General features: G+C 40.0%; 1 protein-coding gene across 1 annotated transcript; it reads right to left on the minus strand.

Annotated features, from left to right (window-relative positions):
* Positions 1-705: 705 nt before the first annotated feature.
* map2k2a (mitogen-activated protein kinase kinase 2a) lies at positions 706-10,402 on the minus strand. The gene is made up of 11 exons (XM_067415958.1): positions 9,840-10,402; positions 9,541-9,751; positions 9,304-9,450; positions 9,153-9,230; positions 7,616-7,667; positions 6,607-6,731; positions 6,198-6,411; positions 5,790-5,854; positions 5,602-5,663; positions 2,505-2,550; positions 706-2,169 (listed from the first exon to the last, which is right to left on the minus strand). The coding sequence occupies exons 1-11, from the start codon at positions 9,920-9,922 to the stop codon at positions 2,059-2,061; spliced, it is 1,194 nt and encodes a 397-aa protein (XP_067272059.1). The 5' UTR covers positions 9,923-10,402; the 3' UTR covers positions 706-2,058.
* Between the last annotated feature and the right edge of the window lie 251 nt (positions 10,403-10,653).

Here is a 10,653-nt window from a genome sequence, read left to right on the forward strand (position 1 = left end):
TGTGTGTGTGAATGCAGTCGCACCCACCCATCCCGTTGCCTGAGGTCATGGAGTCCCACCCCAGAACAAGCCATGGCACATTCCAGGACACTCAGGGTCTGCCAGCAGTCCCCCCCCGCAACACATATACACACACCCTCCACTGTTTCAAACTAATACAGCACAGAGTGTACCTACTCTCAAGGGGTCTTAGGATAGGAGTGACATTATTCTCTTACTGCTACACCTTTTTAACACCTCTTCATCAATTATATTTAAAAACCTGAACCTTCCAAAACAATTTAAACAGTAATTAATATTTAAATCAAAAACGTACAGTGATTCCATACTTACCAAAATCATGCCGAAAGAAGCGATGAGTGCAGTTGATCAGCGGGACAGACATGGATTATCCTCCACCACTTAGAGACTCGATCGCTGGTTTACCTGCTGCTGGACTGAGTTTCTCAAAATCAGGAGGAGTAGTACATGACCTCTCGGAAAGTGTCTGTACAATCAAGGACTCTCCCGTAAAACAGGGAGTGGACGCAGACGAGCGTAATTGTGTATGACACGGAGTTGCTTAAATGCTGAAGTATTAAGTAGGAGACGGGCATGATGAACTAACACACACCAGCCATAGAGGGCAGTATAATAGGGACACTTAAAACTGGATTCAATGTTCAAAAGAAACAACGAAGAAGACTGACAACAACTACAGCAAGATAATCATTCACAAATAAGTTTTATTTTTATATTAGAACTGTATTCAACACTTTCCAAATGGTAATAAAATGACTTATATCCTCTTTAAACTAGTCCCAAAAAAAACCTAAAAATAAAATGTTATTTTTAAGACTGAAATCAGTACCATTTGTACTGTACATATATTTTATACACGCAAGTGTGGCAATGCATTCACTTGGTCTGAGCTGAATGCCAGTGTGTGAATAATACAGTTTCAATGTTACTGAAAAGCACTAGAGAGAAACCCAGAAACACAAAGCTATTCGGAGCAAGTGGGCTTTAGCCACACTTCACAATGCCCATCTGTAACACCCGTGTATTTATATAAGACCTACTAATACGGCAATATCTGCTGAGGTTCATTTGATCTGCATAGCACTGTACATGATGGCCTGAGACTTTACTTTGCACTTTATATACCACTGAAGAACAGACTATGAGTGTACCTGTTGTGGTCTTGGTTGGGGTAGGGCTCATGGAAAAGCACTGTAAAGTTAGGTGCAACCCTAGTTGTACTCAAACTTTTAGATATTTTAGGTTTTATAAAGGAAAAAAAACATTGACGCATAAGTTATAAACCATAATTCTTCTCAAATATACCCTTTCTGAAGATCTTTTTAAGTTGAAAAATAAAGCGAGATTTAAGAAAACCGTTCTGGTGACAACGATGAGTCAAACAAAACTTAAACTTACTGAAGAAAGACATAATGAAACCATTTTGAGGGCCTATGTTAAGCACATTTAAAGCACTGCTACCTGCAATGCACAAGATAAACACCTGTACACATGCGCTTGGGCATTGCTGGCCATCTAGCAATTTTAATAAATCCCCTTTGTAATAAACCAACCTGCATGATCCACAGTAGCTTTGGATGCAAACGGCAGTTGACTCATAATTACATTTTGGCCATTGATCCATGCTATCAATTTTAACAGTGTAACGCTAACTGCCAATGAATATTACTGTAGCAACAAAAATAATATGGTGAATTAATAAACCGACCATGAAGAGAAAAAGACAAAACTAATGAAATTGCTGTTTACCATTTGACACATTCCTGAATAATCTGGTCGTTAAAAATACAGCCACTCTACTTAAGTGACTCTAATCTCCATATTCATTGAAATGACTAAGTGTTCCAACACCAGAGGCTCTTAAAAAGAAATGCCCCAGAACACACTGCAGCAGAAGGGAAGAGCAAGCAGAGAACGGCAAAAGAGTGCACAGCGATGTGTTGGAGGCTTACAAGCATACAGGCCTGTGAAAGCAGAGAGGAAAGAAGTAAAGTGGAGGATTTGGATGGCATGGGTGCCTACGCTGTGAGCCAGCGTTCATTCAGCGCTATGAGTGGGTGTGCTGGGCTGGTGAAGGCCCATGGTTTTACACATCCATCCAGCAAAATCCACCTCCTCAACCTCTGCCCGCTTGATGAACGTGTGGCCCTGCAAACGAACATCACACTATCAATTTTGCCATGCATTTTATTTTCAATACATCCCACCTCAGTATAATTCTACAAGTACTGTTTTAATTCAGTATTCTCTGGCAAAACTAATTCTCTGGCAAAACATCATGAAATTGATGTTACGAGTATCATCATTATGATCATGATCATCATCAACATTGACATTACTGGATATGTGTGTGCGGTAACTCCAAAGTCCTTCTCAAACCATGTTATAGCACTTTACAGATGATCAAAACTAAAATTTCTATTTAATATACTTCTGAATCTCTGTCTTCATTTTATGATTGCCATACAGGTAAATGTACATACCATTAGCATCTTAAGGTCCGCTCTGTCAGCAGGGTTCTTAATGAGGCTGTGAAACACAACATAAAATAAAACATTAAGACAAACTAAATATCCCAAAACAACAAAACATTAAACCAGAAGTCTAAAGAGAGGTGTTAAGTCTAGTTTTTTTTTGATAGGACCATTGATAGGATTATTAGGTTTATAATCACCATTTCTAATCAGGCCACAGATTCAAGCTATCTTAAACTGCCAGTGTGAGTAATCATATTTTTGAAGGACTAAATAGCCACCTCATTGTTTCGGAGCAAGAGCAAAACACCAAGGCAAATAAGGCAGATAAATGTGTGCACATGCTTGACAAACTCTAAGAGAAAATATGTCCGACTTTGCAAAAACTAAACAATTTCAAGAACAATTTTAGTTGGACTAAAGTGTTTGGATGACATTTAATTAGTTTTTTTTTTTTTTTTTGGCTACAGTTCAACTGAACTTTTAAAGTAAATGCAGTCAATGAAAATTGATAAGAAATTTAGTAGAGGAAGTAGGTGTGGGATTGGGAACAATGCAGCCCAGTTTCAAAGACTAGATATATAGACAGTTCACTCCTATTACTCACGAATTGAAGAAACTGCAATGTGCAATATGGCAGAATAGTAAGTAAGTAAGTAAAATTTATTTGTATAGCACTTTTCATAGATAAAAATCACAAAGTGCTTAACAACAAAAAGAGGAAAATACACAACATTACAGTTCTAGTCAAAATAAGTAACAAAAACAATAAGTATAAATGAAATAGTCCCACCTTATAAAGTAAAAGAGACAATCGCTGATTGGTAAAGACATTGCATCACTTCAGCTGCCCTTAGAAGCTCAGCTTCCCATAGAAACCCAAGAGTCGTGCTTAGGACTGCACATGGGCAATGGCTCATTTAGTTTGGAAAATACGCTTTTTTTCAAGCACAAGAGCATTTGAGCATAAGAAACAACATTTATGGGGCAGTTCATGTCAGCCTGTCGCCGATATGAAATAAATTATTTAATTGTGAGTTCGACAAGCAGTGTTTTAAATTCGGGATACCCCATTCAAATAGAAAGGACTTGATCTTATATGCCCGAAATAACTGCCCGGAGGCGTTGCAAATATGGCCGCCGAGTAGGGCTGGGACAACGCGCCGACGTCAAAATACGTCGATGCAAAATATGCGCGTCGATTCGTCAGACTCAAAATAAAGATGGTGGCGCCGGAGAATAGTAGCAACCATAGATATACATAATAAAGTATATAATGTAATTAAGTATATTATTTATTATGTATACCTATGGTAGCAACACGAGTGGCTCCTCAGACTTTCAGAAGTGCAAGGCTTGCGGGTTGGCGCGTGGCGCGCACGGAGCACAGGTGCGCATGCACACGTTTTGTTGTCACTGCTACATAAACAAATTTCTGCACACAGGAAGACAGATGTTTAAATTAAGTTACGGTACCGACATCCAGTTATGGTGTCCCGCCTTTGTTTTACTGTCTATTAAATTCTGCTGCGTTTAAGTTACGGTGTAGCCTGTGTACTGTCATACATGTTTTCATAATGCAGAATATTCACTCAGCGCGCTGTCAGGCAGTTTGCACTCAAATGCCGTGACAGCGTGAGCTCACGCATACAATCAGTAGTAACAGTTCGCAATTATATCCATATATCCTACCTTTTCTTGTAAACCCGATAAAATCCATGGCAATGAACGTCATCGGGGATGTTTAATCCACAAGCATTCTGAGAATTATTCCTACTTGTCGTTCACATCAATCTAAAAGTTGTCCTTTTAGGCTATAGGCGATTTTCATTCAAAGATGTAAAAGTAATTAAGCTATGTAGCCTATTGTATCATTTTTTTTTTACTAGATAAAAACATTAAAAACATATTGCAATAAATAATTACTCTATGAATGGGCAATCCGATCCAGTCAGTGCTGTCATTAGAGTGTGATAGCCAAACTTAACCCTTGATTAACCAGCGACACTATTTGCTATTTATCTTATTCCAATCCCATGCATTTTTACATGATTTGTTATTTGTTCTATTTTTTATATCTTTGCATTATATATGCAAATGTTTACTCATTAGAAATAATCTTATCTTGTTCATATAATTCAGTGTCACCTATCAACCTGTAAGTTTTGCTGCACAGCAATGAAGGTACTCTTTACAAGACGTATTGTGTCCTTAATAATGGCATCAGAATGCAACCAAAGCACATGATGGTAATAAGAAGATGGCTATAATTAATTGTAAATCATCCAAAATAAATGCCATGATCATTAGATTTTATACAGGTGTTACTATATTGATTTTGTAAATGGTGATCAGCAACCAAATATTGATAATATGGAAGTTACTGCCTTTTGCCTTGGCATGACTCCACATTTTTTGCAGATAATACAAAGGCAGAGTGCAGTAACTTCAAAATAGGGTGTGTGTGTATTTTGTATTTTGTTATGATTTTATTGAATGCATTGTTCTTGTATAGTCTTTTACTTTGGAATTTTAAGAGCAATAAACATATATTGCAATGTTAAGTAATTCGTTTTTTTTCATTCAGATAATTAAATCAACATGTATAAATTGCTATTAGGCAATTAATGGGGAGATAATCGATAATCGAATCGTAACCGAATCGGACAGGAAAAATTAATCGTTAGATTAATCGATGCATCGAAAAAATAATCGCTAGATTAATCGTTTAAAAAATAATCGTTTATCCCAGCCCTACCGCCGAGTGAACAGAGTTTCTTTGATAAGGACTGTTTGTACTATGGCGGTTCCCAATTCTGCTCCTGGAGTTCCACTAACCTAGAGAGGTTAGCTCCAATGCTAATTAAACACACTTGAAACTAATACAGCTAATATATGTCTTCAGAATTATTAGAAGCTTCCAGGCAAGTGTTTTGGGGAAGGTTGGAGCTAAACTCTGCAGGAAATTGGACACCCCCAACTACGGCCCTTTTAATGTTTTGCAACTGTGCCATAGTTTAGATGGCACTTTTTTCGACATTGATTACAAGTTAGTCTTTGCTGATTTGTACAATAAAACCACCAGAGATAGCACAGAGGATCTCACCATTTTGTCACAAACTCCTCAAAGTCCATGGTGAAGACACCATGGGGCAGCTTGGGTGGTGGCTGCAGATGTAAAGACAGGTGGGGAGCAGAGAAAAGGGTGATATTGAAGTGAAACTGCTACATAAAAACACTAAGGCAAAAATAAGCACAAAGGAAGTAAGTTGCATGCTAAGCAAATCCTCTGACCTCATTGACAATGTAGTCCAGTAGCTCAAATATAGCCATGGCTGGCCTGCTGTCCAATCCGTGTCCTGAGGGAAAATAATTTGCAAAGCTTGACTAAAACACGTATATTATGCAGACAACGGCAACCCTCTACAATGCGAGTAAATCGATTACATATGCAACCAAATTTCACGCAAGGCGACTAAAAAATATGTAATTATCCAATGGCTAGTAAACAGTACGATTTCACGAACCCGTAATTGATTTAGAGGCAAAAAAATTAATTTTGCGCAGATAGAATTTAATTGACTGCTGAGCTTTTTGTAGTGTCTTTGGCTAAGAGCGCCATGTCACTTTCTTTCACACACGCACACTCTACCTCTACTTTACTTGGACAAAAATGTTATGAGAAATTTAAAAAGGTCTTACCGCTAACTGGTCGTCCTGGAGGCCTTGGTCTTGGAGACATGCTGTGGCCTTCTGCCCCACCTGCATCCAACACTGGCCGGCCAAATATGGCCTCCAGTTCCTTGGCATCGGGAGGGGGGATGGGGTAGCGTCCAATAGCCAGCTCAACCAGCGATAGGCCCATGCTCCACACGTCTGACTGAACCGAATAGTGCGTGCCCTGGAGTCTCTCCGGCTGTCAAGGCAGAGAGCAGAGAGCAAGTCAAGGCTCTACTAGGGTGGGGCGCCACACCCTGCAGGTGGCCAAGAGGAGTGGGCTAAAACCTGGCAGCGACTTCCTCCTCTCCACATGGAAGAATCCTGGGCACCGACTCAGGGCTTGGAACGAGAAGGGCTGGGGGTTGGGGAGGGAAGTGGGAGGGTGACTCACCGACATGTACGACCGTGTTCCAACGAAGGAGTTGGCCATGGAGTCGATGAGCTGGCCACTTACGCCAAAGTCACACAGTTTGATCTCACCGCGCGAGTTCACCAGGATGTTGGAGGGCTTAACGTCTGTAGGGACCAAAGTGAGACGAAGTTAGATGGAGGGCTGGGGTCCAAATCCCAGCGGCACCACCTGGCTTTTCATTCCCTTTCTCCAGCAAGCCCAGCAAAAACACTTTGCAATATGCTCTGCTACTGCAAAGCTAACTCTGAAAACACCGCCACAGCAGAAAAGGCAGACATGGAAGCCACTTTCTACCTCTCTCCTCTTAAACACAGGCCACGAGGAGCAAATAACAGTGTGGACATGCAACGATTCCGCACGTGACGGGCCCTCCTTCAGCCCCCAACACCCACTGGGAGTGGACAGAGGGGTGAGAGTGGGAGAGGAAAAAGAAGGGAGGGGGGTGCAGGGTGCGGCTGCCATGTAATCTCATCCGAGAGGCTGTAATTACCGGCTGGGCTCCTCGACAGCTCCTTGCGAGCAGGCAAGCGCTCCCTGCCACAACAGCACAACTATAGGCCTGACCCTCCATCTAACCCTTTAGTGTGGCTCCTCCAGACCCTCATACAACCTGACAGAGAACTGGTACTTTGCATCTTCAGACATAGTATTATTGTTCAAATGTTGGTTGCGCCACACTCTGAGACACTGAAAATATATCTACGCTAACTGGTGATCTAACTTGGAATAACAAGTGCCTATGTAGTGTAAAAAAACATTTAGCACATAAACAGGAAATTTATAAACTTTTCTCTGTTTTAACCAGTCTCTGGTTAGAGTTTTAGTAAATACCTTTGAAAAAGTAAGACCTAATCTCTCTCCAGAATAATCATTTTTTAAGCTTCTTATGCAATTTCAATAGCTGCATTAGGGGGCTACTTCCTGCCACCATCCAATGCGTGTATGCACATGTATGTTTTTCTAAGATATTAGTAAGGAATGAGTGTACCTCTGTGCATTATTTGGTGCTTTTCACGCAGATATGCCAGACCTCGGAGTACCTGTGGAACAAGAATTAAAGATAGCATCAATGGGGTACCTCTCAACGGTCAACTTGGTATCAATCTTCCTGAATTTACAGAATGTGCTATATAGTCTGGTCTTTACAAACCAACTTCTGCTTTGTGATTACTGAAAGCTGAGATGCATTCACTAACATGTGCAATAAACAGTATGGATACACACATAAACAGATCTCTGCACCTTTGTTTGGTCTTAGCGTTTGTGTTTTGTAATGATCAAATGAGAAACAGAAGTTTAACCCTATTCATTTGCTAGAAAAAGACTAAATGTGTGTTGAAAAATGGGCATGCTTTGGTGTCTCTGACTTGAAAGGGAGTTTGTAAATCCATGGGTGTGGTCACAGCTTTATTATATTGCAGTCGGCGTGTAATAGTGGCAGACATGTTACGATGGAGGTTGTGTACCAATTTTTGGATTCGGCTTTTAGACAACAACAAGAAGAGCAGGTTGCCCTCACTTCAGAGATTCCTACAGCCGTTTCACAACCGCCCGATCGTTTTACATGTGCATTACCTATGTACATATTGCTATGACTTTACATATGCAAATATTAAAAACACAGTTACCATAAGCTGATAGTTAAATTTTATTCTAGGGATGTGCCCATATTAAAATTATCCATGATACCGATAAGACGGTTATTATTAACCAATAAATGACAATTAAAATACTATACTATGCATCTAAATAAGATCAAATACAAATTTAGCATTTTAAATGCTACACACTACAATGCATCACAACATTATAATTTACAGTATGAAAAATAGATTTTGATATTTGATAAAGACTACATGTAACAGTATTATAAAATTATTAGTGTTTTTACATATTAATGTGCTAGGTGACAGCAAAAAGAGAAACTATTAACTATTAACTAACAATTAAATATCATATATCAATCAATATTTCTAACTAGACTGATACTGATCAAATAAATAGCATACATATTTTTATTTTATTTCACAAATTATTTTACCAAATGCTCACATTATAGCCAAATAGTAATAATGATATGATGAGAATATTATTCTGAATGTCTAGTGAGTGTAGGATCATATAGGATAACTGACAGATTTTAGATATAAATAAATAAATGAGTCAACAATAAGTAACATTTATTAGCACAAAGCTATTGTATTTTCCAACTAATTAAAACCTACAGGTTATTCTATGCATAATAAGAACATTGCTCACAGCAGATTTGATCTGGATGGCAATTGTGTCTGTCATTTTATGTTTAAATTGGCAAATAAAATATCTAATGATAAAGTATATACCCAAAAATACACCTTAAACAAGAGCCAGCATGTTATAGCCCTCCACTACAAGTGGGTTTCCGAATTTCAAAGAACCACCATTTAAGATAAACTCATGAATTTCAATATCCAAAAAGTCACTGTTGTGTCAGTATGATTTGTAATTATCTGGAAGATACAACAGGGGAGGAAGGGAATACTTACAGCTATGCTAACTTTGCCCAAAATTTCTTCAGGGATTCTTCTGGCTTCCTTCAGTACTTGATCCAAAGAACCACCATCCTGCGGACAAATACATGTCAGTGTACTGTAACACCTTTGCTATAATCTCTATCAACAAAAACACTGGCCCCACCATGTGCTCCATGCAGATGCTGATTTCTCCATCACTGTAGAAGGCGCCGTAAAACCCTACAATGTAAGGCGAGTTACACTCATGTAGGACCTGTAGCTCTCGTATAATCTGGTTCCTGATGGCTGGTTTGATTTCCAAATGAATGAGCTGAGGAAAACACAAAGTTCAGTCTTCGTATTAAATGCGGCGAGCAAACTAGCATCAGCAACAGGTGCAAAAAGTCAGTGCATCGCTTACCTTCCTGGCCATGACCAGTCTTGAGGGTTTGTGACGTACTTTGTGGACCACCCCACCGTTACCTGCTCCAAGTTCACATATGGGTTCGAAATCTTCATCTTTGAGCTCGCCCACCTGGGCTTTCTGGGTGAGGAAAGCTTCGAGACGCTTCCTCTGCTGTTCATCCAAGTCCAGCTCCCCTAACTTCCTCTGCAAGGCCTCCAGGTTGGCCCTAAAGACAGAAAAATAGGACCAGTTAGAGATGCAGGAAGGTAAACCAAACAAGTGCCAGAAATAGGAAATGATATAACGTTACTTACTCTGCCGCTGCATCTATGTTGGTTGACTGTCCTTCTCCTGTGGGGGTTATAATCAGGGGTACAGGTCTTCTTTTTGGTGCCATAGTTGTCCGAGTAGAGAACAAGCAGGTTCTACTGACATCCAATCCTTCAAATTGCTACTCAAAACCTGGCAGTGGCTATAGAAGTTTCTGAATTCGTACGACCCTAATTTCAACACCTTGCCATGCCTCCAGAAGCTGTACAGAGTAATATGAAGGTGTCAAGTAAAAAGAGCGAGTGCCATAAGAGCAAAAGTACACGAAATGCAGTTTATTTTAGCGCGTGCATCCCCGGAATGTCTCTTCGATACGGCCTCTGACTCGCGAGCGCTCCCACAGACAAAAGGCGGCAGAAGATAAGTCAGGCCTGTCGCTCACAATCACAGGACCCACCGCGAAATGCTGTCCGTAATTGTTTTGATGGAGTACCCGCGAAAACAGAAGTTGAAATTTCCCTCAAGAAAAAAAGGAGGAGGAGGAGGAGGGGGGATAAAGTCCGGCCAGGAAGCCGCTATCCAACCAAGAGGAAGCGTTTACAAGCTCTCGCGAGAACTGTCGTCAGAACGCTGCCTTATCTCGACCTTTGATAACAGGATTATTCGAGTAAGAACGACATCTAGTGGTAAACGGAAGAACTTCACGTCATAAGAGGTACTCAAATTATTTTATTCACAGTTACCGTCAAATACGTTTCTAAAATAGTTTAGCCCTTATATCACATTTGTTGCAATTTCTGTAGCGTGAGCTTGGTCTATAAAACCTTGTATGCCAATTAACAAATAACATGACAGCCT

This window comes from Pseudorasbora parva, chromosome 14 (assembly GCF_024679245.1).
Source record: "Pseudorasbora parva isolate DD20220531a chromosome 14, ASM2467924v1, whole genome shotgun sequence".
In the NCBI taxonomy this organism is placed as follows: domain Eukaryota; kingdom Metazoa; phylum Chordata; class Actinopteri; order Cypriniformes; family Gobionidae; genus Pseudorasbora; species Pseudorasbora parva.